Here is a 19,214-nt window from a genome sequence, read left to right on the forward strand (position 1 = left end):
ATCACAATATTTGTTCTATTATTTGGATTTCCAACACTAAACAAATGTCAATATCTCAATTTTATTTTCTATAAAACACTATGATAAAAGCTAACAAATTCATAAAAATATATATAAAACCAACCATAAATCAATTTAACAATAATAACATTATAAATTACATCACACACAAAATAATAAGTTAAACATTATAATTTTTAGATATGTAAGCACATCACAACAAAAATATTAGTTCATTTAATTACATTAATCACATAATAAAAATTATTTATCCAGCATCTATTTTCTAGATCGAGGGTGTGATGCACCTAAAAACATAATCGCATTAAACATGATTAAAAAAAATTGCACCTTTCAATGAGTAGTTGATTAAGGACTAACTATTCGTATATATTAAAATGACTTTAATATCATCGAATATATTTTTTTTTTAATTTCTAATTTCATAAATTTTTTTCTGATATAGAGATAAATCTACTAAAATAAAAACATTAAGAGCATCTTCTACAAACCAGCATATTTAACTTTAAAGTTTTACAATTAATTTATTTTACATCATGTGATTATCTCATAAATTCATAATTAATTTTTTCTTAATATAGCATTCAACCAGGTATAAATTTCAATAATCAGGAAATAATCTTTAATGATTAACTGTTCAACGGGGTATTATTTTCAGTAACCAGGAAATAATTTTCAAGACTTGTCCATTCACCAAGGCATTATTTCCAGTAACTAGTGTTATAATTTACAATTTATAAAATTCCTTCTACAATAAAAAATAAACTAATTAATTATTTCAAGGTCTCAAACACTTACCTGATATCTGTGTTCGTGAAAAAAATTCTTTGTTGCTGGTTGAGTCTCGTAGCCTTATTTGTACCAACACAAATTACTAAATTATTTTTACCTATTGGTATTGGTAAAATTTTCAATGCCAATTACATACTTATTGAATATACTCTGAAACATTCATTTATTTATTTACAAAAATTATTATTTAAATTAACTTATCAACATCAATTATTTTCAATAAGGCAAGATCCCTCAATAATATTATCAAAACTCAATTTCTTTTTCTATTTTTCTTCTTTTAACCAAAATCAACCTAAGAAAGTAAGTAGAGATTTTTTTTCCTTTTCTCTTTAAAAAATTCTTACTCCTTTCATAATAATAACATTTATAAACCTATTTCTTCCCACATTTTCCAAGCAATTGTATTAAAACCTCACATCTCCTGATTATTCCCTCTTTTGGCAAAAAGTTCAATCAAAATGGGGGGAAATAATTTTTGTATCCTTTATTTAAAATTAAACACTTACCCAATCTTAATACACGCATTCTAACATGATTCAATTATAATTTATATCATTTCCATAATCTATAACATAATCCCACAATTTCACATAATTTCAATTCTACATAATCCTTCATCAAACATAAAATTAGAGGAATAAATCATTTGGAGCATGTTATTTACCTCATTTTGATAAGGATTAAAGAAAAGAATATAAGAAAAAAATCAAGTTTTCTTCTCCTCCTCTTTAAACCCTAGTTTGAATTTCATTTTTCAAGGTACTCACCACCTTAAAATAACCTCTTTAGATATTTAATTAAGCTAATTACTCTAATTACTCATTTTAATTGGTGAAATTAACAAGAAAAACAAATCACACAATTTCTTTCGTTCTCTTAGTTTTACACTCTCAGCTAAAAAAGGGAGAAATTGGAGTACTTATAATATATAACTTATTTATTTACATATTAGCCCTCGTCATTTTTTATTTTTGTTATTTAATTTTTTTATTTAATTACACTACAACACCATATATTTTATTTAATTATATCCCTTTACAATACTTAATCTATCCGATATTTTATTTTATTTATATTATAATTTATGAGGTTTTTTCAGCAGTGAACTTAAACACCGGAGTCTAAAGGTAAGCATTTCATGATGTTTTCAATATCTTGATTCGAGATTTTTTATGAATTGGGATTGGGATCCTGTCCCCTAAATCTCTATTATTTTCTTCATCGTTATATCTTGACCAACTGCTTACTGTCATCAGAATACGTGACACGACGAAAAGATTGATGTCTTCTCCCAAGTGCAGGAGTGTCGAAGTAATAAATAACCCGGCAAGACCGGGATCGAATCACAGGGAGGTTAATTGTACAAATTATAAACAACAATTATAAAACAACAATAACAACAACAACAACAATAATAGTAATAATAATAGTAGTAGTAGTAGTAGTAATAATAATAACAATAATAATAACAATAATAATAATAAGAAAGAGAAGAAGAAGATGATGATGATGATGAGAACTTAGAGATGAAATATTAATGTAAGGATTAAACAATAATAATAACAAATATCAAGGTTAGAGGTTCCACTAATGGTATATCAAACAAGTATAGTATAAACTCTTATTATTGAATTGGAAACCACACACAAAGGAGGTTCCAATCAGATTATATATTGTTAACATGATTACATTAGTTATCTTATTCAATTAATGCTAATACTTGTAAATCTCGTCAAGCATTCATGATTATAACTTATGTTAACAACAAATCAAGTTCCTTTCATAGCTCAGGTGTCGGTTATACCATACATTATGGGCTATGAAAGTGCCAAGCATTTGTTGTACCAAGTGTTATACAACATAAATCAAGATTAGTCATTTAACAAGCAAAGTATTAAAGAGTGAACAAGATAACAAATACAAAACATGTTAGTATCAAACATTAAAGTCCATATTAAGTTTATATTATACTTATTCTTACACCATTAGTGTAACTTTTTCACCTTGACATAACTAACTTAGCTAGACATAATGAAAGAAAGCAAAATAGATAAACAAAATAAGAACATAAAAGTTAACTAAAGTAAAGGAAAGGAAATGAAAAGCATAAACTTGATATTAATGAAAGTAAAGCATAAGCATTACAAAAAATACAAAGAGAGAAAGCAAGAGCATGATCTTGATCTGGAAACCAAGATGCCTAAATACATGGCAAATGCCTCCTTTTATAGGCCAAAATTAAAAACTATTGATTTGATGACTAATTGATAAGTGGGTGACCAACTTTTGACTTGGTGACAATCTTTATCTTCTCTTGTCTGTCCAAAACGTCATTGCTAACGTCAAAATTGGAGCCAAGTGAAAACATGAAAGTTGTAGGCAATTGTCTCAGCTTTCTTGTGTAAAAAATTCAACTCATTTAGACTTTTAGAACTCCAGATATGGCCAAAATACCGAACAATGCTCGGGCTGGAAGACAGATTCGGGCTTCTTTGTTGTTGCTACAATTTGGACTTGCAAATGGCCTTTTTAGATCTTGGGCTCCATATGAAAGTTGTAGGCCTATGTCTTACCTTTCCATCCATATAAATTGGATCTAAATATGAGATTTGTAGCTCCAGATATGATCCAATTACCAAACAATGTTCCGGTTTGGATTGCACCGACATCTCTTTTCTATGTTTGACCATCTCTTTGCCTTTGCAATTTAAGTTGTTAAAATTATCAATCAATATTTTCATTTATGTGATAGACCTGCATTTAAAATGAATATTTACCATAAATTAAAGGTATCTTATATTATTAGATATATTATTATAAAACATGTTTTAGTTAAGGAATTATTGATACTTCAAGTGCAAAATGATGATATAAAACTATGATAAAAATATACGTTTAAGTACTAATTAATACGTTAACTTAATATATATATATATATATATATAGAAAGACTAAGTGGCTGTAAGACTAGAATGACCAGCTTACTCCAAAATACAAGCATCCAAGAAAATGCAATTAACTGTTTTTTTTTTTAAATCCTGTCATTATCAAACTCAACAACTTGCTTCATTTTTAAAAAAAAAAACAAACAACAAAGAAAGACTTCGGCGGAGAGGAGACACAAAGTAATTTTTTAAAATGAAGGACCCGAGCAATCGGCGAGTCCATAAGAACGAGACAAATTAATAATTAGTGTGGAACCTAATTGCTAGTTGGGACCAGCCAATTAAGACAAAGTCACTGTATAATTTTAAGTTTTGTAGTTTCTCCAGCAAACCCTTCACACTTCTGAACTATATTTCATGGCTTGAAACTTCTGAACAATATTTCACTGGATCTGATAAACTACTGTTCAGAAGTTTCAAGCCATGAAATATTGTTCAGAAGTGCAAAGCTAGCCTGTAAACATTGATGATGTATGATAAACTACTATGAAGTCTATATGTCAAGAGAATAATGGTACGCTACAAAAACAAATTGTTGTATAATTTTAAGTTTTGGTCCTGAAACTAGTAAAAATTATTTGGCCCTCTAACAAAATTTCTTGGCTCCCCCTTATATATAAGGTATTCGAAGTTTTAATTTCTTAGAGATGCTATATCTTAAAATCAACTGATTTTTTTAAGAATGTGTAACAGATTTGATGAGTCTCAACTACTCTTACGAGTTAGTGCATAGCTCAACCTGAAGCTCTATTGTTCGCAAAATCTATCAGACTTTCTTCTTCAAAGGGATCTCCTCAATTGACCATGCAGATTTAAGGAATTTTACCCCCGGAACATGAAAATGAAACTAACTGTAAGAAGAAACTCTGCTGCCGTTCTAGGTTTCTTGGAAATAGGAAAGAAAGTCTGAGTACCTATTTTCACAAGTGGTTAAGATTTGGCAGAGAGTATATACAGCGCAATTTTTTAATGTCTTGGCTTCAGCATGCCAAGTTTGGCCGTAGTGCTTCGTGGAAGATGCCGTCATCAATCAAATAATACAGTGAGGGAGGGACCCTCTGATTTCAAGTTGAATGCACCTCTATTTCACAACTTCAGACCATTTTTCTCTCTCTATTGCTCAATCTTTCTTCTTTGATTTCCCAAAGAATAAAACAAGAGAATATGGCAGCAGAGCTTTTTCTTACGTTTGCCATGGAGGAGACTTTGAGAAGGGTGAGTGCCATGGCTGTTGAAGGGATCGGACATGCTTGGGGATTGGAGGAACAGCTGCAAAAGCTCAAGCAATCCTTGACCATGATCCAAGCTACGCTCCACGATGCAGCAACAAGGTCAGTCACAGACGCTTCTGTGAAGGGTTTGCTGGAGAAACTACAAGAAGTAGCTTACGATGCTGAAGATGTTCTAGACGAGTTTGCTTATGAGATTCTCCGAAAAGACCTAAAGAAGGGAAAGGTACGTGACTTTTTTTCATCCCACAACCCTGCCGCATTCCGTTTGAATATGGGTCAAAAAGTTCAGAAGATCAATGAAGCCCTGGATAAAATCCTGGATGTTGGCTCTCGTCTTGGATTGAGAAATCTACCTGAAGTTAGGCGGGATACACGCCGACAAACAGATTCCATCCTTGACAGCTCAGCAGTTGTCGTAGGAAGGGAGGATGATATCTCTAAAGTTTTGGAGTTGCTGACTAGCATGACCAAATCCCAACATGCCCTTTCAGTTGTCCCTATAGTGGGGATGGCTGGCCTCGGAAAGACTACTATAGCAAAAAAGGTTTTCCAAGAAGTCAAGGACAGAAAGCTTTTTGATGTAACGATATGGGTTTGTGTTTCTAACCATTTTGATGAAGTGAAGATTTTACGAGAAATGTTGCAAAAGATTGATAAAACTACTGGCCGGATGGACAATCTTGATGCAATTCTTGAAAACCTCAAGAAAGAGCTGGAAAAGAAAACGTTTCTTCTTGTTCTTGATGATGTGTGGAATGAGGACCATGATAAGTGGGCTGGTTTGAAGGAGGGATTGTTAAAAATTAAAGACAAGAATGGGAATGCAGTTGTTGTTACAACCCGCCTTGAGGTAGTAGCAAACATGACATTGGAGACTTGTCCCGGGAGTCAGCACGAGCCATGGAGACTGTCAGAGAATCAATGTTGGTCAATTATCAAGCAAAAGGCGAGTGGGGGTGGAGGAGCATCCATGACTTCAGACTTGGAGTCTATTGGAAAAGAGATTGCAAAGAAATGTGGAGGGCTTCCATTGCTTGCTAATGTTTTGGGAGGAACTCTTCATGGAAAGCAGGCAGATGTGTGGAAGTCAATTCGAAACAGTAGAATTTGGGATTCTCAGGATGGAAATAAAGAAGCTTTGCGCGTATTAAGACTCAGTTTTGATCACCTGTCTTCGCCATCACTGAAAAAATGTTTTGCATACTGTTCCATTTTTCCTAAAGATTTTAAAATTAAAAGGGAAGAGCTAATTCAACTTTGGATGGCTGGAGGTTTTCTCAGGCCATCAAATGGAGGGATGGAAGACGAAGGCAACAAGTGTTTCAATGACTTGCTTGCAAATTCCTTTTTCCAAGATGTTGAAAGGAATGCGTATGAGATGGTAACAAGTTGCAAGATGCATGATCTTGTGCATGATCTTGCATTACAGGTCTCAAAACCAGAAATATTAAATCTGGAGGCGGATTCCGCTGTAGATGGTGCATCTCATATTCTTCATCTCAATCTCATTTCTTGTAGGGATGTGGAGTCAGCATGTCGAGCGGTTGATGCTAGAAAATTGCGCACTGTTTTCTCAATGGTTGATGTATTCAATGGGTCTTGGAAATTCAATAGCTTGAGAACTCTCAAATTGCGACGGTCTAATATCATAGAGTTACCAGATTCAATTTGCAAGCTGAGACATTTGAGATATCTTGATGTCTCACGTACCCGTATCAAAGCATTCCCAGAATCCATCACAAAGCTTTACCATTTGCAAACTCTAAGATTCATTCGTTGTTACTCAATGCAAAAGCTTCCCAGGAAAATGAGAAATTTAGTGAGTTTGAGACATCTTCATTTTAGTGATCCACACCTAGTGCCAGCTGAGGTGAGACTCTTAACACGCCTTCAAACTCTGCCTTTCTTTGTTGTGGGTCCAAATCATATGGTTGAAGAGCTGGGATGTTTGAATGAACTAAGAGGAGCATTGAAGATATGCAAGCTTGAACGGGTTAGAGGCAAAGAAGAAGCTGAGAAGGCAAAACTACGTGAAAAAAGAATGAACGAATTGGTATTTGAATGGAGTGATGAAGTTAACAGCAGTGTTCACAACAAGGAGACGCTAGAAGGCCTGGAACCTCACCCAGACATAAGAAGCTTGACAATTGGGGGTTACGGGGGTGAAAATTTCCCATCATGGATGTCTACTTTGCTACTCAATAATCTGATGGTGCTGAGATTGATAGTCTGCAGCAATTGCAGGCAACTCCCAACACTTGGATGTCTTCCTTGCCTTAAGATTCTTCATATAATTGGAATGCCTAGTGTGAAATGTATAGGCAATGAGTTCTATAGTAGCAGTGGCAATGCAGCAGTACTGTTTCCAGCACTAAAAGAACTCACTTTGGAGGATATGGATGGTCTTGAAGAATGGATGGTACCAGGTGGAGAAGGTGATCGAGTATTTCCTTGTCTTGAAAAGTTGAGCATTAGGAAGTGTGGCAAGTTGAGGCAACTCCCAACACTTGGATGTCTTCCTCGCCTTAAGATTCTAAAGATAAAAGGAATGGGTACTATAAAATGTATAGGCAATGAGTTCTATAGTATCAGTGGCAGTGCAGTAGTACTGTTTCCAGCACTAAAAGAACTCACTCTGTCCAAAATGGATGGTCTTGAAGAATGGACGGTACCAGGTGGAGAAGGTGATCAAGTATTTCCTCGTCTTGAAGAGTTGCACATTGAGAAGTGTGGCATGTTGAGGCAACTCCCAACACTTGGAAGTCTTCCTTGCCTTAAGATTCTAGAGATATATGCAACGGGTACTATAACATGTATAGGAAATGAGTTCTATAGTAGCGGTGGTAGTGCAACGATACTGTTTCCAGCACTAAAAGAATTCATTTTGTTGTATATGGATGATCTTGAAGAATGGGTGGTACCAGGTGGAGAAGGTGATCAGGCATTTCCTTGTCTTGAAAAGTTGAGGATTAGGAATTGTGGCAAGTTGAAAAGCATTCCTATATGTCGTCTTTCATCTCTTATAGAATTTGAAATTGATGGATGTGATGAGCTGAGATACTTATGTGGTGAGTTTCATGGCTTCACGTCTCTTCAGTTGTTGAGCATACATTGGTGTGAGAAGTTGGCATCCATTCCAAGCGTACAACACTGCACAGCTCTGGTGGAATTGGGTATACGGGGCTGCGGTGAGTTGATCTCAATTCCTGGTGATTTCCGAGAATTGAAACATTCTTTGAAGGAATTGGAAATTTGGGGTTGTAGAGTGGGAGCTCTTCCAAGCGGACTGCAATTTTGCGCATCTCTAGAGCAATTGCAAATAGGGAATTGCCAAGAGCTTATCCATATTAATGATCTACAAGAATTGTCTTCACTACGAAGTTTAGTGATAAGATATTGTAAGAAGCTCATCAGTATTGATTGGCATGGTTTACAGCAATTGCGTTCTCTTGTTTATTTAGAAATCACTAAGTGTCCTAGCTTGAGTAATTTCCTAGAGGATGATTGCTTAAGCGGCCTCACCCAACTGAAGCAATTGCTAATCGGTGATTTCTCAGAGGAGCTGGAGGCTTTTCCTGCAGGAATTTTAAACTCATTCCAACAGCCCAACTTGAGTGGGTCCCTTAAATCCCTAGTCATGTATGGATGGGATAACCTGAAGAGTGTACCACACCAACTTCAACACCTCACTACTTGAGTGGGTCCCTTAAATCCCTAGTCATGTATGGATGGGATAACCTGAAGAGTGTACCACACCAACTTCAACACCTCACTGCCCTTGCTAACTTGTATATATATGATTTCGAGGGGGAGGAATTTGAGGAAGCTTTGCCAGAATGGCTAGCCAACCTTTCTTCTCTTCAATATATTCAGATTGGGGGTTGCAAGAATCTCAAGTATCTGCCAAGCTCAACAGCCATTCAACGCCTCTCCAAATTAAAGGAATTGGTTATTCATGGATGTCCTTTGGTGGAGTACTCTGAGTGGTGCAAGATTTCTCATATCCGATCAACCAATATAAACGGTTTGAAATATGTACAGGTAAGTTAAAACTTAACATTGATAAAACTCACATTCAAATAAAGGCATTCATCCAAATATGAATTTATTGATAAGTCGTTAAAATTTAAAAATTATAACCATTAAATCAATAATTTAAAGCAACACTTTTTAGTTCACACCAAAATTAAAAAAGGCATTCATTCTGCAATTTGTAGTTTAGCGTTGTTCATGTTTCCAAAACTAATACCAAGTTGGCTATTTTAACTATCATATTTGCAGTCGGACCTCGAAGACTACGACCTCGAAGACTAAAGGATGCCATGGAATGGTTATTTGAAGCTTATTCACAATAGTGTTTGTCAGGCTGGATAAATGTAGTTGGTTCAGCTGGAAATTCTGCAAATGAGAAGGGCGAGAAAATCCATTGAAAAACAACGCAAATGTAGAAATAAAAATTAAGAGATGATCCAAAAAGCGCAGATCCGAAAAAAGGACAGGAACCAAATTTGAAACTGGATCAACACAAGCTCACCAAAACAATAGACGAAGCCATTCGAATGAAAACTCCAAGAGAAGCAACCAAGATCCCACCACTGTAAACTACAGGAACAGGAGAAAGGCAGAGAAAGGTACGAAAATAAGCAAAGGCAATACATAATCAAATAAAAGACCTGGAAAGCAGTAAGGGGACAACTAGATCAAAAATGGATGAAGCTGGCGGCTTATCACCAAAATAGTACGAGCTCAATACAGGAATGGATGTGACTTATTGTTTGTATGCGATGTTACTTCTATTATTTTATTTTAGACTTTTTTCTCAACATTTAGGAATTCAGTTTTCATGAAGCTATATATATTGACACTTGATGTCAAATTCTATATTCCACCAAACATGGGTCGAAATTGTCATGAACATCACCAAAAATGTTCAAAGTGACTTCTTTCTTTACCATTTTCCTCTTCTTCCATCTGCCTTCAAACCAGTAGTTCATGACCAGGTCTGTGAACCTGTATTTAGATAGTACACACTCCACACACTTGATGCATTTGCACAAACTAATTGCTTCATATATTATAGGCAATTATAATAATATTTACAAATATTTCTGCCTTCGGTGTCCTCTGCACTTGATGAGAGAACATAAATGCCAATTATGGCCCTCGTAAAACAAGAAAGAAAACGCCCAAAAACATGCCAGTCCCTACGATTTTGATTTGAGCTACAACATGGGCAGGCGTTCACAAGCGCAGCCATTGGTTTCCTCCTGGCTTCCTAACTGTTCAAAATTCTTGGACTCTTTTCCTTAGTTAGAAATAGATGGCAACGAGAAGCGAAGTGAATTAACTGGGGGGTTCTCCTAGAACATAAATAGATATTTGAGATCTTCCACAGTAAGACGAGTAGCTGAACCCCCACTTTGATCTTCGCCAAATGCAGATGCAACCATTTTTCTCCTCTCTTCCTGCAAATTGTGGTCACCAGCAAAGAAAATTATCTTTGAAAACCATAGTCAAATTTTCGAATATAAGAACACAGAGAAATGCACATTACTTCAAGATTACAAGTGATATTCTCTATCATTTACAAAGGCTTCAGCCTCTGGCACCTGTGTAACTGTCATGCCCATCTACCACCCTGAAAGTGCAATTTGTTGCCTTCTTGATAAGTTTAATGAGATTAATGTGGATGTCAGGTAAAGAGTAGCCATTTGAAGATGAAATGTCAAATGGTAATGCTGTTTCCAAATTTAACACTAAGAGCTGCTTCCGCAGGACCATAATCAACTAATAACCCTTTTGTTTCAATACTTGCCTTCCACCTTGATGTGATGTACTCATATTTTATTGCAAGTATCATCAATCCTCGATGATGTTTATCTGTAATCACTTCCCTCGATATAAATAAAGCAGAAGGCAATTCTCTTGGATTTATACTGTGCAAGGCATGACAACCTCAACATGGATAAATTAACAGAAACCCTCCTAACTCCCAGACAGACTTCCTGGCTTTTCTGGATTGTTGTCGGTTTATGATATTTAGAAGAGATAACAAAATGGGAAACTAAAGATTCATAATTAGTTGGAAAAAAAATTCTGTCCTTAACCCTAGCAACACATGATCCAGACTCTCCAGCAACCAAAAGGCAAGAACAAGATAAAACAGTTATCCAAAAACATAAGACAGAATCAATGCTTGTAGAAAGAAATAATACCAGAAGAGCTAATATTCTATCTTCTAGGGTGTCTTTTATGGTACGAACCTGTGCAATTCTATGAGCTCGATCAACAGCCTGATCCTCAGTTGTTGGATTGCACCAAAGATCCAGAAGGATTTCATGACATGCAGCAACCATGTTCAAACCAAGGTTTCCTGCCTTTAAGGACATCAGCATCACAGTGACCTGCAATAAATTTCAATCATTCAGATGCTGAATGTAAGGCAGGAATTAAAGCATCAGCAATAATTATCATGCACAACATCATCAATTTGACAGAGATCAGCATTGCATGTTTTGGCTAGTTATTAAATAGTGTATATGATACAGTACTCTTTCCATTCATCAGGTAGAGGCGTTCATTATTAACATGTTTTTCATTGAGAATGAATGAAAAGAAACCTTCAGGAATTAAGATTGTTTCAAGAATTCATGAGGTAGGGGCCAAACCTTGGGATCAGTGTTGAAATCTTTAACAACCCTGTTTCTTGAACTCAGAGTCAGTGTCCCGTCAAGCCTCCTATACTGGATGCAAAACTGATTCAGTGAAATTTCAACCAAATCCGACATGCTAATCCACTGGGAGAAAACAATTGCTTTTATTCGTCCTTCAGTTGACGAGTTCGAATATGCCATTGACATAGCACTGGATCCCTTAGAACCATTAAATCCTGAAATTGGACTCTCTACCTTACAATGGGATTGAACCTCAAAAACAGCTTTGATTTTTGAGGAACTATACACGTGCTGAAGGACTATCAATGTATCATCAAATGTGGAATTTGAGGAACTAGCATCAAGGCTGTCGGAGATTCTTCTTCTAAGAGTCGCTTCAGAGAAAACAACATCGGAACCAAGTTGCTCTTTGCATCAGAAGCAGGGCAAGTATTATCATCTCCTGTCAAGTATTCTGACACGCACTGATAGCAGAAAACATGTTAACAACAGAGTCCTCAACCGGATCCTGTAAGAGCAACATATAATAGAAAAAAGATGGGTCTGATGCAAGGTGGTACAGTTTTTGTCTTCACTGGTCATATGTTGTCAATTTAACTTATTGCAGGTACATACTCGCACTTCAAAAGAGACCCCTCTAACATGGTATAGACAAAGATGTAACCACTAGATGTTGACAAGTGTGTAATCACTAAGTAGCATGGTACAGGCATGTCCAGAAAAGAACTAGACACTCCTCTAACAAGGTTGGCAAGGAAGTTCATCAGTAACAAGAAACTAGGTTCTCACAGGTGAAAGTTTGAGTTTTCACAGATACTAACAAGATTAAGATAGTATCCAACAAAGAATATCTATGAGCAGAACCTTGTCTGCCAGCACAGGCATGAAGCTGGACAGTTTCAACAAGCTTATTAAGCACAGTCAGCAGAGGATAATGAAACAAACAAGAATGTGTGGTTCAATAGCTTTTTCAGTTGCTTGAAAAATGTAATCTACAGTCAACTGCATGAAGGAGTTTGGCCCATGGATTAAAACCATTGGCCACAGATTGGCTAAGCATTTTGTAGTGATTGAGAGCATCAAACAGATGCAATAACTCTATAAAGTTGTTCCATGATGAAATATCAGCTCCGTCGAAGCGTAAACAGGATCCGGTATTAATTTAAACTATTATCATAGCAATTTCAACCTTGTGTGATCTATAAACATAAGGACCCTTAGTTGAGTGCTTCTATGGAAACATATCACCAGAGAGAATTACGGTAGCCTTACATACGTGATCTATAAACATAAGGATCCTTGCTCGCATCCAGGAAACAACTGCTTTTTTTTGTAACAAAGTTTACAGCTTCAGACTTGTAAAAATGCACAGAGCCTAAATGTTAACTAGTTTACAAAAGCAAAGGAGAACCATAATCTTCTCTAGAACAGAGATACAAGCCCAATATCATAATACTTACAAATTACATACAGGATAGTGCATGTCTTTGCTTATTCCCATCTCCATGAGTATTGAATGCAACAATCCAGGCAAGAAACGAAAGAGAAAAGTTCCCAAACCAATCTGAACAGCAACGATCATAAAATAAAAACAAACCTTCTTTTGATGATGAATAAAAAACTGAATGTGAAATGAGAAAGTCGATACACACAAGGAATGAGTACAAGAAAATTGCAAGCGAGCTCTTTTGACCTGTTGGCAGGAGCTCCATTCCCTGTCAACAATCCAATTCTTCTATAAATAATAACCTTATACCAATGATGTAAAGAATAGGCTCACAGAACATCAGTGTTGTACAAGAGATCCAATTGGAGTGATTCACACTTTCTTCTCCAAATCATTTAGAGTGGCACTAATAATTAGGATACCAATCTGAACTAACAACAAGAAGAAGCAAATAGCACAAAAAAAGAAATGAACATATGAAGGAACAACTAGAAAGTATTAGCGGTGCCTATTGGAATGCATTTTGACTCCAATGACTCATGTTCACGTTCAACAAATATTAAGAAAAACATGGAACAGCGATGGCTAACTGATGCGATCACAATTCACAATTCAAGAACATAGGCTTTATAACCACACTACCTGAAAAAGAACCACACGTATTACAAGGTTGGTCCCAATCGCCATGCTACTGCTGTAGTAAAATACCAAAGACCTGCTCAAAGTGGATGTGACGCTCAGCATAATGACACCCAATATTAAGAATATCAGACGATACAAGAAAATTGCAGAACAATAGCAAAACAAATTGCTAACATAAAAATGAAGTACCAAAAACCTGAGATGTTACTCCTGAAAACAACAGGTAGAACAGAAATGGTAAAACCAACCCTCTTCAATCGACAGCTCAAGGGTTTCTGAGGATACACCAGCCATTCTTTTATCTAACAACTTGCGGTCGAAAGGTGACATGGATCGAACCCACGAACCACCCTTATCAATCTTCTCCCACATTTCCTGGGGGCACATCCCTATCGCACGAGACGCGTTCCGGCAAAGAAAATACATCAATGGCTCTTAAATTTCCAGCTCAAAAGCTAGTGCCTAATGCCTAGGTAAGAAAAGGCAGTCAAAAGCATTGCCATTTTCGTAAAAGAAAAACTCACCTGTGAAAACATACCTTAACGTGGGGTCTGCGAAAACTGGAGTTAGAAGGTGAGAGTTTGAGCTTCAAAGAATGGGAAAACTTGTTCAAGTGTTTAGGCCTTGGCAACCCATTGATATAAATTCTTTCGCAAAGCACCAAAGTCCCTAGCTTTGAGTTCATAACTCTCAAGCTAGGAGATATTTGCACTTTACTACTCTCACCAACAGATAAAAGACCCCAAGAAACAAAAAGTACAAATCTTTTAAAATATACATTAATAATTTTGATAATTACTGTATTTAAATATCAAAATTCTTAGACTTAAAGAGAAAAAATTAAGCAGAGAGAGAGTAGGGTACCTAAAGAGAGTTGAAGGGGAAGGGAAGATGGGGCAAATGACTACAATTGAGAGAAAAATTTGAAATTAAAAGAACATGAAACCAAATTTTAAAAAAATATAATATACAATAAATTAAGATTAAAAAGTAAATAAAATTTTTATAAAATAACCAAGAAAAAAATCTAAAAATCGAAATGTCAATAATTGAAAGGATTATTTTAAAATTTTATATAGTTAGCGTAATTTTTAAGAAAAAAAAAAAGAAAAAAAAAACCTTGTTAATGACAATCTATCTCATCGTCATAGCCACGAGTAGCACCCCTACGAAGAAGATGGTGCCCGATTCCAACGGCATGGAGGAATTATGTTTTTAGCCACGGGAAGAAACTGCGTCCCCTTCAAAAAGCTAGCTCTTTTTTTCTTTCTTTCTTTCAAGGTGAAATAATAATTTTATTGTGCTTTTAAAATAAAACAATTTCACCATAATTAATTTGACAATAGCCAATAAATCCTATGAGAAAATGAAAATATCTCAACAGCTAGACCATTGATTTTTTTAAAAGGTAAAATACTAATTACAGCATTATAGTTAATAGTAAAATATGTCCAGGTGTATGATTAATCTCCCTTTCCTTTTAGTTCCTTTTTTAATTGAGAAAAAAATATATTCACTTTAAATTGCATACTTATTTTTCCTCTTCTTTTTATAAAATACCCTATTTGTTTTTATGTTTTAAGAATACTTTTAAAAAAATTAATTTTTTTATCTTTTTACTTTAAATATTTTTAAATTATTTTGATATATTAATATTAAAAATATTTTTTAATATATTTTAAAATAAAAATATTTTAAAACATAACCACAATTCAAATCTTAAACGCTCATGAATAAATGAAACACCACCAAAATCCAATTCGGTCAAAATACAAGAGTGAGTACTTCCAATGGAAGGCGACATGGGAATAGGTGCAGACGTCGAGCGGTGTACTACTAGACAGCATAGCATTAATCATTGGTCTGACCCGAAATACGGAGCTGTAGGCTTGCGCTATCGGACCGGTGCCTACTAATCTCGTAATTTTAAAACATTAACCACTGGTCTTCTTTAGCTCTCATATTGTCAGGCTCTTCTCATGCCAAAGCCATTTTGAATTCATTGCTATTTACTATAGATATCATCACTGGCAGCAGTAACACCAACATTGATACACTTAGGCCTGCTATTTCTATGGTCTTCGTGTAAAATCTTATTATGAAATCCCTCAGCAACTCTCGCCTTTCTTGTCATTTACTCATATGAATGTAATTGTAGTCTTACATGATCTCCTGCTTGTTGCAAAATGATGTAGAGATTCAACTACAAGGTCCCAGAAGTTACTCATATATCTGTAGAGTAAGTTGGAGAACCATGGTCGGGGCTCTCCTTCTAAAATTGATGAAATGCTCTATAAGACACCATGTCTGCCATCTGATATAGCATCATCATCATTGGAAAGCAATTAACATGGTTGCTCAGATTGGTCAGACCATCACAAGTTTCCAAAAAAGGGAGCCTAGTGCGCGGTAGAGGTGGTACCAATACATGCTTAAAAAATGGAGACTCCTCCCTCTAAGAGCTCCGTCCCCTTTTGCCCTGGACTTTAATGCTTCCTTTGTCTTCTAGTCTACCATCCTTATCATAAAATCTAGAAAGAAAAACATGCTCATAGTTCAAAAGTTAAAATTAGAAGGAAAAAAAAAATCAATTTGCAAGTTATCTATTTAAAAAAAATACACTTGCAATTCAGAGCGTGTAGGGTTAGGCCCTTAAAAGGCTATTTGATTTACGGCAGGGGGATTCATGTTCTTGAACCAGATTTTCAGATTTATAGCCAAATAGCTAGGCACTTCATTGAATATTGGGTGCCCGGTTGCCCATCTTCGCATTCAAAAAGTTGGAATATAAGAATCTATTTAACATTTCTAAGTTGTGCATAGTGATTTAATAATATTCAATTATTCACTATAAATGTTGCACAGATATTTCTATATGATTAATTTGTATATTAAAATAGACAAGAGCTAGCTTAATTAAATCGTGTTAAAGGAGAAAAGTTATTATGCTTTCCCAGAAAATAGATTGGAGCTCATTTCCAAGGACAATAATTCACAAGCCTTCTCCAAGGGATCGATGGCTGTCAACTTGCTGGGTTAGGTAACGCTACCCAATCTCCCCCAAAATACTCCTTTCGGAAGACAAAGCCATGAGCTATAGTAAGGTTGAGTCCTCGGAGCACAAGTTATTATAGCCATAGTTGGAACTAAATAGATATGAAGAAGGTTCGTCGAAAAATTATTTCCCTTAAAAAGCAAGCCATCGAGATTGGTAAAAACCCAATCAAGCAAAGTTATCATCCAATCTAATCCCATTTCTTAACTTCCAACACAACATTTGAATTTTTTAAAATTGAATTAAAAACAGGACAGAGTCTCTGTTGGATGGAGAGAATCCTCCATCCGACTTTACCTGATTGGATCAAGGTGGGTGACGGGTTTGGATATTCCAGGTCAGAAGCCGATGGACAAAACACCTGCCCTGACCCAATCTATCGCCAATTTGGCATCCCTCCCTGTAAACATCTAACGTTATTATTGCAGCATGAACTTAAGCGGCAGGGAATAATTTTGGCAAAATTTTGGATACAAGACAAGCACTGCCACAGGGATTTAGTCACCCACCGATCCTAAAATTGGCCCTACAGCAATTTGGCTGCTCTTTAACGAAGCTTCATGCAAATTACCTACACGCAGTCATGTCAAAATCAAAAGCAGTGATCATCAGAATAAATATATTAGATACACCAGCACCACAAGTAGCGAAAAGGTTCTGCACCTTTCCTCTACTGGAAAAATGATGCTCAGTTGCATTGAGTAAAGATCAGCTACAATATGTCTTTCTCGACAGATGTTTCCAGTACTCCTATTAACTTGTACTGCAACGAAACACCTGGTGTTGCACTTTGCTCCAGTAATGATGATGACATTAGTGAAACCAGTAGCCTTTCATCTACAGATTTCCCAGTTGATATCGATGAGAGCTACATTGATAATATCCTCCTTTCTGAGCTTCATCAAATGCCAGCAACCGAGCTAATAACTCGATTTCTGGAGATTTCACAAGTTGGTTCAGCTCATCAAGATGCACTGAATTGGATGTTAAAGGTTGATGCTAGTCTTTTGAATCCACTCCCCTGTGCAATTCTTCTTTCTTTCGTGGTAATTAAATATCATTTCTGCTTTGCAGGCGCATGCTTCCTACCGGTTTAAGCCTGAAACAGCCTATCTCTCTGTCAGTTATTTTCATTGCTTCATACTGTCTCGTCCTTTGCAGGTAATGTGTTCTTAACTTAATGATCATTATATATTTCAATCGTAGGATGGTTAATTGCTAACTACATTGGAGCCACATACATTAAAGAACATATCAATAGGTATCAGAATCATTCTCTACTCTAATATTAGGATGCCCTGCCCAGAAGATTGACAAAATTTAGCCTGTCAAATTCTCATTTAATCGCTGTTTCATGCAGCAAGGTAAAGGATGGCCCCTGCAGCTATTAGCAGTAGCATGCCTATCTATAGCAGCAAAATTGGAGGAAACAAGAGTCCCGTCTCTTTTAGACATACAACTATTGGAGCCCAGATTTTTATTTAAACCAAGCACAGTTCAAAGGATGGAGCTTTTGGTCATGAGCTGTCTCAAGTGGCGATTACACATCATTACACCTTTCTCTTTTCTGCATTATTTCGTTGCAAAGCTTCCACATCTCAGCCCGAGAAGTAAAAATTTTATTTTAACTCATTCATCCGATCTTATCATCAGCACATGTAGAGGTAATTAATTCCTAGAGTGATCAGATTTTCCTATCTCTTCTATACAAACAAAATTCACAGCTAGCTTGCATGAATCTTGACAGTGATTAAAATCTTGGCTTATACTCCATCAACAATAGCAGCAGCTGCAGTGCTATGGGTGACTAATCAAACTATTGATGGCCCCAAATTAGAGTGCTTTCACAGTAGAATGGACAAGGCAAGTCTTAAAACTTTATCTTCATCAAGTCTTTATCAGGGGGTTGTATTAGTTTTGGTGCACGATAAGCTCATCAGACAAATCACAAAATATTTATCACTAAAAAAATATTAAAGCCCTCACTAAGAGTTTATTTGGATCTGAGGCTATTAGACCATGTAATAGTGATTAAGGTCAGTCTGTCCAAACTTTTCTTTGTTTGGTGAATCAAATGTAAAAGTAAGTAACAAAATTACCGTTTCATGACAAAAATGGACACAGGAAATGGTGAGTGGATGCTACAACCTTATTAGGCAAAGCATGCCTCAACGGTGTCGTAGTGAGGTACTTGATGCAACCATGCCGGGGAACTGCCATGCAAAGAGATGCTGCGGGAAGGGTTTGAGGTACGCCGGGGAATTGCCATGCAAAGAGATGCTGCGGGAAGGGTTTCAAGTCAAGCCAAGACATGTCTCCAAACAAGTGCTGAAAATTGATACTGCTTGCAATATTTATATATCAAAAGTTTGGCCTCTCTTATATTTAATTGTCTATTCTTTC

At 35.9% G+C, this 19,214-nt stretch overlaps 3 protein-coding genes and 1 long non-coding RNA gene across 24 annotated transcripts; 3 read left to right on the forward strand and 1 right to left on the reverse strand.

Moving 5' to 3' along the window:
- The first annotated feature begins 4,843 nt into the window (after nt 1-4,843).
- LOC105113402 (putative disease resistance protein RGA1) lies at nt 4,844-8,690 on the forward strand. Its single transcript, XM_011009565.1, has 2 exons — nt 4,844-7,336; nt 7,583-8,690. Exons 1-2 carry the CDS (start codon nt 4,926-4,928, stop codon nt 8,688-8,690), a joined length of 3,519 nt encoding a protein of 1,172 aa, XP_011007867.1. The 5' UTR covers nt 4,844-4,925.
- A 266-nt stretch (nt 8,691-8,956) lies between these two features.
- LOC105113378 (uncharacterized) lies at nt 8,957-9,477 on the forward strand. Its single transcript, XR_839959.1, has 2 exons — nt 8,957-9,034; nt 9,275-9,477. It is a non-coding gene; the product is annotated as an uncharacterized LOC105113378 (long non-coding RNA).
- Nucleotides 9,182-14,678, reverse strand: LOC105113377 (uncharacterized ATP-dependent helicase C23E6.02-like). Of its 21 annotated transcripts, none has more exons than XR_839957.1 (7): nt 14,621-14,678; nt 14,295-14,342; nt 13,757-14,145; nt 13,333-13,382; nt 11,662-13,231; nt 9,946-11,397; nt 9,182-9,595 (listed from the first exon to the last, which is right to left on the reverse strand). XR_839957.1 is itself a non-coding variant. In XM_011009534.1 (4 exons), coding segments are annotated over exons 1-4 (402 nt in total). In that variant the 5' UTR covers nt 11,854-11,871; the 3' UTR covers nt 9,313-9,390. The 21 variants fall into 21 exon arrangements, 5 of the variants coding, with proteins under 5 accessions (XP_011007836.1, XP_011007834.1, XP_011007833.1 ...); XR_839952.1 differs by having other exon boundaries at nt 13,757-14,225; XR_839954.1 differs by having other exon boundaries at nt 14,281-14,342.
- A 2,774-nt stretch (nt 14,679-17,452) lies between these two features.
- LOC105113381 (cyclin-D1-1-like) lies at nt 17,453-19,214 on the forward strand. The gene is made up of 6 exons (XM_011009536.1): nt 17,453-17,803; nt 17,886-17,972; nt 18,172-18,475; nt 18,559-18,674; nt 18,936-19,026; nt 19,061-19,214. The coding sequence occupies exons 1-6, from the start codon at nt 17,531-17,533 to the stop codon at nt 19,141-19,143; spliced, it is 954 nt and encodes a 317-aa protein (XP_011007838.1). The 5' UTR covers nt 17,453-17,530; the 3' UTR covers nt 19,144-19,214.

This window comes from Populus euphratica, unplaced genomic scaffold (assembly GCF_000495115.2).
Source record: "Populus euphratica unplaced genomic scaffold, PopEup_1.0 scaffold416.1, whole genome shotgun sequence".
NCBI classification, from domain to species: Eukaryota; Viridiplantae; Streptophyta; class Magnoliopsida; order Malpighiales; family Salicaceae; genus Populus; species Populus euphratica.